Below are 13540 nucleotides of genomic sequence, written 5' to 3'. Positions count from 1 at the left end.
AAAATTAAAAAAAAAAAAAAAACCTAGCCAGATAAAGTCCCTGAAAATTATTTATTCATTCATTCATTCATTCACTTATGAGACAGGATAGCACTACATAACCCAGGCTGGCCTTCATCTTGTAGCTGTCCTCCTGCCTCAGCCTCCCAAGTGCTGGGATTACAGGTATGTGCCACTATGCCTGGCATCAATGCATAAAATTAACCATTTTAACTAGAATTTTAAATTGCATAGTTCAGTGGTACTACATACACTGTTGAGTATCAGGCACCATCATCCATCTTCAAAATGTTCTGATATTCAAAAACTGAAACTCCAGTCTCCTTAACTGCTGCCTGTCCCTCCCCCAGCCCAGCCCTGCTAGTTTTTAAGCAAGAATTACAGTATTAAGCCAGGCATTTAGATTTTGGCATACGAGGACAATCCCAGATTCCTCACCCTTAGATACCAAGAGATGACTATACATAAAAGAAGTGCAAACAACTATTCAAACAATATTTGTATGTAACTGTTCATACCAGTAGTATTCAAATAACCAGGATAGAAAAACCTCAAATGTCTATTAATGGATGAATGGATAAACAAAATGTAACACACTATACCACAAAAAGCCCTCCAAATGAAGTACTGAAGTGAAATAAATCAGACCCAAAAGATACTGTATGATTTTACTTATACAAAATATCTAGATTAGTTGAAAACTCAGAGAGAAAGCAGAATAGAGAGAACCATGGGGGGAGGGTGAAATGGAAACTCTTTGCTTAATGGTTAGTTTATATGGGGTGATAAGGTTTTGGAAACCGTGATGGCTATACTGTACAAGTAGTTAATCCTACTGAACTGCGTATTTCAAAATGGTTCAAGTGGGCAGGGGTTTGCCTGGTTCTACACTGAAGCTCTCAAATAGCAAGTCTGGAGACCCTAAGAGCACACACCCCACATATACATCCAGGCATGATTAAAATGACAAATTTCATAAGTGTGCATGTATTTCTTCTCTTGTATTTCTTTTTTTTGTCTGTATTTCAAAAAATTGATGATATATGAGAACTCAATGGAACTGAATTGATGAAGGGTATGGTATTTCAATAAAGCTTTTTTTAAAAACTATTGCTTAAAAATGGTGAAAACTGAAATGTTTGATAAATGCTTTCACTATATAATACATAAATGGCAGGCACACCTGAGCACAGGCATCACATTCAAATCTAAACAGGAAGCACTGAATAGCTTACTGCTCACATTAGTTGAGGCAAGAACTATCTACGTGATGAAGGGCTTTGACTAAAAATACTGAACTGAGTGGAAGTGGTAACGATAAGCTGTCTTGGAGCCAAGGACCTTGACACACACCTGCAATCCAGCACTCTGGGAGGCTGAAGCAGGAAAGTTCCAAGTTGGAGCCCAACCTGGACTACTAATAAAACTGTCTCAAAATTAGAAACACAAAATTAAAAAAAAAAAAAAACAAAAACACAAAAAAGGGGACGATGGGATGTAGCTTGGGCAAAGGCCCTAGGTTCTCTCTAGTACGGGAGGGGGGAGCTGCTTGGGGTTTGCTGTATGCTTAAGAGAACAAAAAACAAAATAGAGATACAATGGAGAAGTACAGATTTGTAAATCAGAGAAAACTAAGTAAAATATGAACACAGCAATCAGCAATTTCCTTTTGATGTTGCTGTACCCTATGACAAGGCTCATCTCTGAAAAATACATGTATAGTCTTTCATCTGACGGAAAGCACTAAAAGGAATATTTTGTCCTTTTTTAAAGTCAAACAGCGATCGAGCACACAGCTCGGACACTTTATAGACAAAAATCCTTTAATTTCGATACAAGTGGAGACGTTACATAAAACTTCCAAAATCAAGGCAGACAAATTACTAGTCGGTTTTTTTCCCTTCCTTTTTAAAAACGGAACAGTGGCGACTCCCTTTCAAAGGGCGGGTGTCACTCACCAATTTCCTCTGATTCCTGCCCGGAGGCTCTCCGCTTGCACTCCGTGGGGTAGTGCTTCTGGATCAGATCCCACAACTCCGTGTTGATGAGGGAATTTCTCCGTGTGTGGTACCGCGTCCACGAGGAGACCCGGCGGCGACAGAAGGGACAGTACAAGCTGGCCTTCTCGACGGTGGCGCGGAAGCACGGGTTGCAGAGTGTGTGGCGGCAGGGCAGGGTCACAGGCTCCACCAGGATCTCCATGCAGATGGGGCACTGGCACTCGGACAGCGTGGGGACGGCGTCTGGCGACACAGCCATCTTAAAACGCTAATGAGGACTGGCATCCACAGCAGAAAGGGGAGAAAGTCTTTTGGCCAATTGTAGAGAAAGCAAATAGTTCTGTGTCTAAGGATAGAACCCAACAGCGTCTCACGACTCAGACACAAAGCGCTTCGAGCATCCTGGCAGCCAAAGGCGCTGGGAACGTCAGGCGGACGGTGACACCAGGCAAGGCGACCTTCTGCCCATTTTTATTTTTAAGTCAAATAATTAATGAACGTCTTCGCGGGGGCGAAGGCAGGAGCGGCGGAGCGACCCGGACGCGGCACCAAACGGCCTCCTCCTGCTCACCGTGTGTGGTGCTCCACTCCGCTCCGGCGCGACCTGGGTACTCCGGTTTGCCGTTGCCACTGGGCAGCCGCAGAGCCGTGGAGCGCCAGCGTTCCCGCGCCCGCCTCCGACACGCAGAGCTCAGCCCTCAGCGCCCGGCGCGCCCCTCGCTTCGTTTGTCCGCCTAGAAGCCGATTCGCCGCCGAGTCAGTGACGTCACTACTGCCCGCCAAACGTTCCCTCCCGCCCAGAGCCTCGTCCAACAGCGGAAGCAACTCGCGACTGGCTGGGCGGGACTTCCGGTACCTGTGTGCTCCTCCCTGCCCCCCGCCCCACCGTCGCAGCTGCTTTGTGTTACGCCAGAGAAAGGCCCAGCATTCTCCGCAGGTTCCTGTTTCACTTCTCAGACTGAAGACTTGAAGAAAAGGAAATCTACAGCCGGACATACTGGCGCACGCCTGTAATCTCAGTACTCGGGAGGCTGAGGCAGGAAGTTCGCTGTGAGTTAAAGGCTGGCCTGGGCTACATAGTTGAGGGTCAGCTTGAACTACAGCAAGACCCTGTCTCAAAAAACCAAAACAAAGGGGCTGGTGAGATGGCTCAGTGGTCTAAAGCACCTACTTAGAACAAGCCTAGCAAAGCACCTGGACCGCGGTTCAATCCCCCAGCACCACATGCCAGCCAGCCCCGTCCCCTGGTGGGCTGAGCTGGCCACACACACACACACACACACACACACACACACACACACACGGGAGTCTTCTGTATGCAAAATCACACACACACACACACACACACACACACGGGAATCTTCTGTATGCAAAACCTGAACCGCAATTTTTTTGGAGGGCATGACCCCGGGGCCCTGAACAGTAATTTTTGTAATTTTCCCTCAGCAATATCTTCAGACCTTTTTTTGTTTAAAGTTCTTAGCTTGAGAAAAATGTTAAAGAGTTGATTCCTTAATACTGATGCACTTTTTTTAATTTATGTTTTTGGTACAGGGTCTCACTACACAGCTCGGACTCAGTGGCCCTCCTGTTTTCAGCCTCCCCCGCTGGTATTACAGGCATGTGCCACCAGTCGCAATCTCGAGGGCCGCGGCCTCGGCGCTCAGGCGCCACCTGGGCGGAGCTAGCACAGCGTGGGATACGGGGATCGAACCCGATTCTGCGTTTGCCTAAGCAGGCACTTAGTCCGCTGAGCTATGTCTCTGGCCCTGTTCTTTCTTTCTTTCTTTCTTTCTTTCTTTCTTTCTTTCTTTCTTTCTTTCTTTCTTTCTTTCTTTCTTTCTTTCTTTCTTTCTTTCTTTGTAGCTTTGTAGCAAATGTTAAGTGTCACAGATTAGTCTGGTGTGGTAGTGCAAGCCTGTAATCCCAGCACTTGGGAAACTGAGCAGGGGGATCCCGGTGAGGGCAAGCCAAGCCTGGGCTACAAAATGAGTTCAAGGCCAGCCTGAACTGCAGAGCCTATCAGGAAAAGAAAAAAAAAAAAAAAAGAAAGGTTGCCATACATAACTAGTAGACTGTCATGTTGATTATACAGTAAAACACCATTTTTATCTGTACACTATTCAGCAATTTTAGATAGCATTAACAGATTGAATATTTGTTTCTTTGTAGAGCTTGTTTTATTTCTACTATAAAGATTTTGTCATACTGTATTTGCAACAAAGCTGTGTACCCACTCAAAGAAGTCATTGCTGCTGTTTGACTATTTGCATGCTAGACTTACCTCCTTACCATGTCTCTTTCCTGCTTCCCACCAAGGGTTGTCACTTGAATGAACTGTTGCTAACTAACCTCTTGACTGTTTCCCTTAATAGTAGAAATTTCTGTGGCAATGTAAATAAATTGCCAGAATTTCTTCATGATATATACATATTTTCTCCAAAACATATACATATATGTTTTTATTTTTATTAATTTTTTTTTGCAGTACCACGAATTGAACTTGAGACCTTGCACTTTCCAGGCAGGCACTTTTGCTGCTGAGCTATCTCCCCAGCCCTCCACGATATCTTTAACAGGAGGTACTCCAAAAATACGTTTAATTTGGAGTGCTGTAACATATGAGGGCACAGTTTTTCATTACAGTACAATTCCAATGTGTGTTAGCACCTGAATTTATTTTTCTAAAAGTCCTTCCAAGTATTAAAAGTAACGTAATCTATAAAAAATGTTCTTAATGTCAAAAGACAAAACTAAAATAACCTGCGCAGGGCTGGGAACATAGCTCAGTGGCATAAGCACCTCCCTGGTAAGCACAAGGTCCTGAGTTTGATTCCTGGCATAAAAAACCCCCAACTAATCTGGATGGAGTGGCACCTTCCTATAATTATAGTACTATGGGAGGCTAAAGCAAGAGGATACAAGTTCAACCCAACCTGGTCAATTTAACAATTTAGGGAGATCCTGTCTTTAAAAAGGCAAAATTACAGTAAATTTAATTTAAAGAACTTAATTAGCTTTTATTTGAAATTTTGAAAACTTTTTTTTTATGGGTTTGGTACAGAGTCTCACTACACAGCTTGGACTCTACTGATCCTCCTGTTTTCAGCCTCAGCGCTGAGATTACAGGCAGGCACCACCACGCCTGTCCCCTCTCAGTGACTGGTTTAGGCACCTGGGGGGCGGGGCTCACTCAGCATGTGGTACTAGGATCTAACCTGGTCATCCCTGCTTGCCTAAGCAGGCACTTAGTCGGCTGAGCTATCTCACTGACCCCTGCAGCTTTTTTTTTTTTTTTCTTCCTATTTTAATCAGGTTCCAGAGAACTGAGCTGATATAACCAACAGCAGATGGGTGGTTTCAAGTGTTTTCTTGTAAAGGTTAAAGCACAAAGGATTTCCTTTTGTTGGCTTGATTGGGGATTTGGCTGTTATTTTTTTCTGACTTTTTGGAAGGATAATTTTGGTTGGATGGCCTGGAGTTTCAGCATAAATAACTCTTTTGGTCTGATCTTCTGGGTATGGTGGACCAGCTCCTTTAACATTAGCGAAACATCTTTAAACTGAGTGTGGTGGCACTTGTCTGTAATCCCAGCATCAGGAAGGCTAAGGCAAAAGGGTTGCCACCAGTTTGAGGCCAGCCTGTCTCAAAATCAAAATCTTTGAAAAAGTTGATCCTAGCCAGGTGTGGTGGTGCATGCCTGTAATTCCAACACCACAGATGCTGAGGCAGGAGGATTCCTGGGAGTTCGCTGTGATCTGCATAGTGAGATCTTGTCTCAAAAAGAAATAAAAAAGAAGAAAAGGTTGATCTCACAGAAGGGTTGAAAGTTGTAGCGTAGAAACCAGAGTGGAAATAACTCATGAAGTGCATCTTTCCTTCTGTATTCCAGCCCCTTAAAGCCTGCAGCCAGAGATGAATTTAGGATTGGCTTCCCTTACTTTTAGACTTGGGCAATAAGGTTCAAGATAGGGTCAGTTCTGGGGCTTAGCTGTTTATGTTTATAAAGTCGGTGGACTTTACATGTGTGTAGCACCCACACCAGGCTAAGTGAACTTTTTTTTATGTATTTAGTACAGGGTCTACAGGGTTTCAATACACAGATTGGACTTGTAGTGATCCTCCTGTTTTCAGCCTCCCAAACACTGGGATTACAGGCACGCACCACCACGCTCAGCCATGAATTGAACCCCTGTCCCTGCTCCTGTCTAAGCAGGGCTTTAGTCCACTGAGCTATCTGGACAGCCCTCATGCCTGTTTCCTACGTGATTCACGTCCTCATTTGTTCCTGGATTTAATCGCTTTTACCTGAGCATTGGTGCTTGTAATCTCATTGGTTGACCATAGTTTGGTCCCACCTCATTCCCATCTAAGGGCGTTCCCATGTTTTACCTTAGACCTGCCTCATCACAGATTTTACTCTTTAAAAATCCCTGAAGAGACAGTTTGGGGCAACCCATTCAGGTCCCCTTCTGTCCCTCTCTGGGACAGAAGCTTTCTTTCCCCCAATAAATATATCCTGCTCTCGTAACCTCCTTGGTTCCTAAAATTCATTCTTTGGTTTTATTTTAAATGTATTTGGTACAGGTCCTCGCTATGCAGCCCCCAGGTCCTTGTGCTTGCCTAAGCAAGTGCTTAGTCCCCTGAGCTGTTTTGTCAGCCCTCATTCTTTGGTTTTAGAGAACATGAGTTCAGCCCAGGTATGTTTCAGGCTGAGAGTTTCATTCCCCCTGTATCACTAGTACTCTGGGAGACTGACCTGGATGACTTCGCAATTTATCAAGGCGCTGTCTCAAAAATTATTTATTTATTTATCTATTTATTTTTTCTTTTTTTTGAGACAGGCTTTCACTATGCAGTTTAGGCTGGCCTTGAGCTCACTTTGTATCCCAGGGTGGGCTCAAACAGGCCTCCTGCCTCAGCCTCCTGAGTGATAGGTTCCAGCCTGTGTAGGACCTGCTAATACCGAGTACCAGAATTATAGGTGTGTACTACCATGTCCCCTTCTATCTCAAAATTTTATTAGTTGAGCATATAACCCATTATACTGCCAAAATAATAATGATAAATTAATCAACATTTCAGATCTCACCATTGCCTAGGGGAGCCCTAACTCCTAGGCTCAAATGATCCTGCTGTATCAGGTTCTTGACTTGCTGGGATTCTAGGTACAGTGTGCAGTGCCCAGATAGCTCATTATTTTTTTTAAATGTATTTGTTAACAGGGTCTCACTGTGCAGCTGGGACTCATAGTGATCCTCCTGATTTCAGCCTCCCCAGCGCTGGGATTACAGGCATGTGCCACCATGCCTGGACCCAGTCACTGGCTTAGCCGCCTGAGGGTAAGGCTGGCAAGACATGTGGTGTGGGGGATCAAACCCTGTCTCTGCTTGCCTAAGCAGGTGCTTAGGGGGGCCTGCCAGTTAGCTTAGTTGTTTAAGCACTTGCTCATGCAAACGCAGTCAGGTGCAGGGGACCATGGTTTGACCCGCAGCTCCATATGCCTTACCAGACCCACCCTTAAGGCAGCCTGAGCCAGCAGGCACCCCCCCCAAAAAAATCCTTCTAAGCAGGTGCTTAGTCCACTGAGTTATCTTGCCAATTTTTGTTTTATTTATTTATTTATTTATTTATTTATTTAAACTTTTTGAGACAAGGTCTCATGCAGTTTAGATGGCCTTAAAGTTAATATGTAGCTCAGGTTAGCCTTGAACTCATATGATTCTCTTGCCTCAGTTCCCCAAGTGCTGGGATTCTAAGAGTGTGCCATCACATACAGTTTATTTGCCCTTTAATAAGTACTTCACATAGTTTAAATATCAGAATGTACAACAGACTAACAGTGAAAAAACGTCTGTTAACGTCCTCTTATCTCCAATCTTTAGTTTTCTTTCCTTAAACAGTATCATTTTTTTTAAAAATTTATTTATTGTGTGTGTGTGTGTGTGTGTGTGTGTGTGGCCAGCTCAGCCCACCAGGGGGCGCGGCTGGCTGGCATGCGGTGCTGGGGGATCGAACCGTGGTCCCTGTGCTTTGCCAAGCTTGTTCCAAGTAGGTGCTTTAAACCACTGAGCCATCTCTCCAGCCCCAAAAATTCTTTTTTTTTTTTTTTTTTTTTTTTTCAGAACCGGGGATTGAACTCAGATCCTTGCGTTTGCCAGTCAAGCGCTTATCCTACTGAGCCAACTCCCCGGCCCCTTATCATTTTCATGTGTAGCTGTGCAGAAGTTTAGGATAGCTGAGCTTTATAGCAGAAAATGCCCCCATCCATTATACTTCAGTGTGTTGGTTGCCCAAGTGATAGTTCCTGTTCCAGTTGCTTCTGGTTTCTTGCTGGTCACTGTGATCACAGTGTGTAAACCAATCCCCAATTGACAAGCCATTCTGCCTCTGTATCGGCTGTTTGCTTTTGTCATAGAAGCCCTAAACCATCAGAGGCCAGGGCCTGATATTCTGGGAATAATCCCAATCAGTGTCTGTCAGTGTAAAATCTGCCTCCAAATCCTGGGTATCATTTTAGCATCTCTGCTTGCTGTTAAAAGCTCATATGTATAAGGCTGGTGAGATAGCTAAAGCGCCTAAAGCGCCTGCTTAGGCAAGTTTAGGCAGGGACAGGGGACTGCAATTCGATCCCCGCATCACATGCCACGCCAGCACTGCTTTCAGGGTGCACTGAGCTGGCAAAAAAAAAAAAGCTTATATGTATATGTGCATGTTTTTACCTTTTTTCCACTTAATTATCCAAAGAAAATAAATATTTTAAAAGTATAACAACTTTATGAAAACTGCATATCATATAAATAGCTGCTTCATTCTTTTACATGGATGAACAGAAAATATGTAGTCTGTCAATTTATCATAATTCATTTAATGTTTCCCTTGATTTTTGCTGTAAAAATAACCCTACAGAAAGTAAATTGTGCCTTTTTTTCCTTTTCTTTTTTTTAATTTCCAAAATAAATGACTAGATGTTGAATCACTGGGTCAGAGGATGACAAGTTTTGTTTGTTTGTTTTATTTTGTTGAGACAGAGTCTCCAACTTACAGTGACCGCCTGCCTCAGCCTCATGAGTGCCAGGATTAGACAGGCTCATTTCTGACTGAAGGCAGCAACTCTTTTAGGGAGGACGGTCCTGCTTCAGGTGTCCTGGCTGCCTTTCCCTTGTCAATGACCTGGACCGCCCTCAGCAAACCTTCACGCAAGGCGCAGTGCTTCACCATGCTGGTGATCAGGAAGGTGGCGTCTCTGACATACATGCGTCTAGCTGTGGCGGCGTAGTGCTCTGCGGAGCTGCTGTGCACTATGAAGAAGACGCTGAGTGCGGCTATGTCTCCCTCCTGCAGCCCACTCTCCTCCAGGACTGACTCCCAAGCCACTCTGATGCGCTGGTTCTTGGCTTTTCGTCGAAGGACAGAGGTGAAGGTGGGCAGACCTCTCACCAGGTCTGGCAGCTTCTCAAGCACACGAGTGTGCAAGCAGGTAAGTACTTCAATGACATAGCTGTACAAAATATTCAGTTCCATTGAAGTGAACCTATGAGAAATGGAGCTGCATAAGCAGTAGAAAACCATGCAAACATAAACCACTCCATTAGGAGAACTCGGTACAGACCCTCTGGAAGACCCAACTGATGTCTTGGTTTGGTTTGGTTTTTTGAGACATGGCCTTCTGGTGTAGTTCAGCCTGGCCTTGAACTGTCAGTGTTCCTCCTGCCTCAGCCTCCCGAGTGCTGGGATTGTGGGGAGGGGCCACCATGCCCACCTTCATTTCACTTTTGGAATGAACACAGAAAGTTGTCACAGAACCACATTCCACTGATTTCTGCATCAGTACTCACTTGAGTGCCAGAACCGCCATCCACAGCTCATCTTGCTGAGCTTGGCTTGCCAAAGTCTTGCTATGGTTTTTAAATTTCTGGGTCAGATTATCCTTGGTGATGTCAAGTTCTCTGAACTGTGCTTCTAAAGCTTGGAGTTTATGGCCTACCCTATAGGGCAGAATAATCAAGGTTAGATCAGGGAACAAAATGTGGATTTGTGACGTAACATAAGACTCTAATGACATTATTTACAACCATTACCAGTTTGGGTTTTGTTTATGTTTGCTGTGCTGGTGATCAAACCAAAGGTCTTGTACTCACCACCAAGCTACACCACCAGTCCCTAAATACTTAAATTTCAAATTATGAATAGATGTTGCAATCGTTTGCCAGTTCTCTCTGGTCCTCATCCTTGTTCTTTCATTCCTTGTATTGTTAGACTTTTGAGTTGTCTAATTGCTTGACTTATTTGTCATATCATGTCTTTGTATTTATATTTTATAAAGTTGTTTTTATTTGTTTGTTTTCACTTTTCAGTTTTTTTTGCTTTCTTGTCTTTCTTTCTTTCTTTTTTTTTTTTTTTCTTTCTTTCTTTCTTTCTTTCTTTCTTTCTTTTCTTTCTCTCTCTCTCTTTCTTTCCTTTCTTTGGTGGAACCGGGGATTGAACTCAGGCCCTTGCGCTTGCCAGGGAAGTGCTTAATCCACTGAGCCATCTCCCTGGCCCTCTTTCTTTTTTTTTGGGGGGGGGGAGCCAGGGGTTGAACTCAGGCCCTTGCGCTTGCCAGGCAAGCTTTCTTGTCTTTCTTGAGACAGGATCTCCCTGTATCAATCAGGCTGGTGTCAAACTCACAATCTTCCTGTCTTAGCCTCTCAAGTGCTGAAATTACAAGCATGTACCACTACTAAAGAGTATTTTAGTCTTTTTTTTTTTTAAATTTTGTGGAGGGTCTCACTACGCAGCTCAGACTCTTAGATTCTGCTATTTTCAGCCTCCCCAGTGCTGGGATTACAGGCATACACTACCACACCTGGTTTTGGTTGGCCAGCATGGCATGTGGTACCAGAGATCAAACCTGGGTCCTTGTACTTGCCAGGCAGGCACTTAGACTGCTGAGCTATTTCCCCAGCCCTGAAGAGTATTTTATACAAATACTGCAGTAATCCTTATAACTCTAAGAAGTAAAGCAGTAATTTTTACTATTTTTCAGACGGAATTTGAATCTCTTTTTTAAAAATTAATTTTAGTGAGAAAGAAATAACAATGAGACAGTTTCAGAATAGGTTAGTTGAGTCTCAAAATGATTGAAATTTGATGTCATTCCCAGTGAGCCCAGAGACCAGTATATAATAAGATGGCTTTTATTTTTGTTTGATTTTGGTTTTTGAGACAGAGTCTCACTGTATAGTTTAGGCTGCCCCTGAACTCACTATGTAGCCAAGCCTGGCTAATTTAATAAGGTAGCTTTCTCTACCCTATTTTCTTTCTTTCTCTCTCTCTCTCTCTCTCTCTCTCTCTCTCTCTCCCCCCCCATTCTGTGTCCAGATCTTATTCCTTTCAAGGACTAACTCAAATTCCATTGCCTCTATATGTACATTTGTGGTGTGTGTGTGTGTGTGTGTGTGTGTGTGTGTGTGTGTGTGTCCTGTAGCACATTCCCACTGACCTATGCCCCCAGATCTGATGCCTGCATTCCACTGCATCCTTTCTACCTGAAGAACTCCTTGCCTTGTCCCTAGATCTACAGCCTGCCTCAGTTAGCATCTGTCTAACACATCCCCTCCTCTTCATGTCCACTAAACCAGGTTAGATCAGGGAACAAAATGTGGATTTTTATTTGTAACTGTGCCCTGGCTTCAGCCTCCAATCCAACCTGCAGATGTGTTCTTCTAAAATACAGTTATAGTCATGGAATACGACAGATGATATTCCTTTATTGTAGTTTAGTTTTTGAAGTTTTGAGACAGGCTCTTACTATTAGTCCAGACTGGCTTTGAATTGACTGTGTAGTCTAGGCTGGCCTCAAACTTATGGCAATCCTCCTGCCTGAGCCTCCTGAGAACTGAATTTATAATTGTTCACTGTCATGCCTGGTGATGTCCTTTTTTTACCACCCTGATTTGCTCTGTGAAATCTTCAGAACCAAATTGGAACTCCCAAGGGGGAAATAGTTTTCATCCCTAGCTTTCATTTCTGCCCGTCCTCTTACACAGCCTAGTCAGTAATACATGGCTTCTCTGTACTTTCTTCTCAATCTAGAATTGCTTCCCATCTTGCATTTTTTCATAAACACCACTCACATTTTAAGATCCAGCTTAAATGTCCCTCTGTGAAGAGTCAGTTTTCTTTGGATTATCAGAGTCAGTATTGATTATCCTCCCTTCACATTCTTTAGTTCTTTAGAAACATCACCAATATAAGGTCACATGCATCAAATTGTATTTTTGAAGCTGGGTACAGTGACGCAGACCTGTAATCTCAGCACTTGGGAGGCTGAAGGAGGAGGATCAGGAGATTGAAGTTAGCCTGGGCTATAAAGCAAGACCCTATCTGAACACCACTTCCTCCTGCAAGTTATATTTTTCAGTAATTCTATCATTCCTACAGGCTGTGCATTCCTCGAGGACAGAAGTCACATTTTACTTGTCTTTACTTTTTTCCCCTGAAGGAAAGAGCTTTTATTGAAGGTTGACCAAGAAGCCAATAAGGTATCAGGAAACCCCTCAATTCTGTCTCCCTGATTTGTTGGTACTGTTTATTTTCGTAAATCTAAGCATTTGATACAGGCAAATGAATGAAATGATAGCACAGGGAAGCAGAGTTCTCTTTATTATTAATGTACTTTTTTTGAAATCTGAAGAGCTAAATGACCTTAAGACACAATCGGATGAGCCTGCCTGTCTTCCATGCCCACTCCATTCATTCTTTCCTTCCCCATCTTCCCTAGTGAGCAGACCCAAGCATACGCCCTCCCCAGAGCCCTTAGCAACCTTTTCATCGCCTCCGTCAAGGACACCAGGGTTGTGGTTTCTGTGCTCATCTTCTTAAAGCAAAACACAAGAAACAAAGGAAAGCAAAACAAAAACCCAATAGATATTTGAACTCAGAGCTTTCTGCTGTTTTCCACTCAGCAACAGGCAGCAGCAATTTTAGCATTTGATCTAACTTCTGCCTGAAAGGTCACTTAGTACAGAAGCTTTTAATAGCTTGCACATCCAAATATAGTTCAAAGAACTGATGGTGTGAACACAGGTGTCCTGGTGTGCACTATAACCTTTGCCTTTGAGTGGGCAGGCCTTATAGCTCAGCGGACTAAAGCGCCTGCTTAGGCAGAGCACAGCAGCCAGAGTTCCATCCGGCCCCACCCCCGCCCTCAGGACACCCTGAGACACAGATTGAGACTGGGCTTGGTGGGGCAGGCCTGTAATCCCAGCATTAGGGAGGCTGAAAACAGGAGAATCACTAGGAGTGCAATCTAGGTAATGAGACCCTATAGATCTTGTCCTAAATACAGGGGAAAAAAACAAAAAACATTTGCCTTTGAAAACTGATAGTGCCTGCTGTGGTGGCACATCCCTGTAATCCTAGCACTGGGGAAACAAGGCAGGAGGATGGTCACGAGTTAGAGGCCAACCTGGGGTACAGAGTGAATTCAAGTTCAGCCAAAACTACAAAACAAGACCGTGACTGGGCATGGTGGCGCCCGCCTGTAATCCCAGCAC

At 43.9% G+C, this 13540-nt stretch overlaps 2 protein-coding genes across 3 annotated transcripts in view; both read right to left on the bottom strand.

Annotated features, from left to right (window-relative positions):
• The window catches only part of Rnf168 (ring finger protein 168), a 26070-nt gene extending 23323 nt beyond the window's left edge, over nt 1-2747 (bottom strand). For both annotated transcript variants that reach the window (XM_004644547.2, XM_023704724.1), the window contains exon 1: nt 1959-2747. In XM_004644547.2, the coding sequence (XP_004644604.1) occupies nt 1959-2259 (301 nt within the window). In that variant the 5' untranslated portion in view covers nt 2260-2747. The remainder of the gene's footprint in view (nt 1-1958) is intronic.
• Nucleotides 2748-8932: 6185 nt separating this feature from the next.
• On the bottom strand, nt 8933-12984 carry Smco1 (single-pass membrane protein with coiled-coil domains 1). The gene is made up of 3 exons (XM_004644575.2): nt 12809-12984; nt 9839-9988; nt 8933-9534 (listed from the first exon to the last, which is right to left on the bottom strand). Exons 1-3 carry the CDS (start codon nt 12856-12858, stop codon nt 9081-9083), a joined length of 654 nt encoding a protein of 217 aa, XP_004644632.1. The 5' UTR covers nt 12859-12984; the 3' UTR covers nt 8933-9080.
• Nucleotides 12985-13540: the final 556 nt, after the last annotated feature.

This window comes from Octodon degus, unplaced genomic scaffold (assembly GCF_000260255.1).
Source record: "Octodon degus isolate 3935 unplaced genomic scaffold, OctDeg1.0 scaffold00203, whole genome shotgun sequence".
NCBI lineage: Eukaryota > Metazoa > Chordata > Mammalia > Rodentia > Octodontidae > Octodon > Octodon degus.
Note: the sequence above shows the minus strand (reverse complement) of the source record. Positions and strands in the feature narration are given on the sequence as shown.

Excerpts from the sequence above, each read along its gene's own strand:
- Smco1 (XM_004644575.2), bottom strand. The coding sequence starts at position 12,858 with ATGAGCACAGAAACCACAACCCTGGTGTCCTTGACGGAGGCGATGAAA. Across the intron at positions 9,989-12,808 it reads TTGACGGAGGCGATGAAAAG|GGTAGGCCATAAACTCCAAG; the intron begins GTTGCTAAGGGC and ends TCTGCCCTATAG. Across the intron at positions 9,535-9,838 it reads ATGGCGGTTCTGGCACTCAA|GTTCACTTCAATGGAACTGA; the intron begins GTGAGTACTGAT and ends CATTTCTCATAG.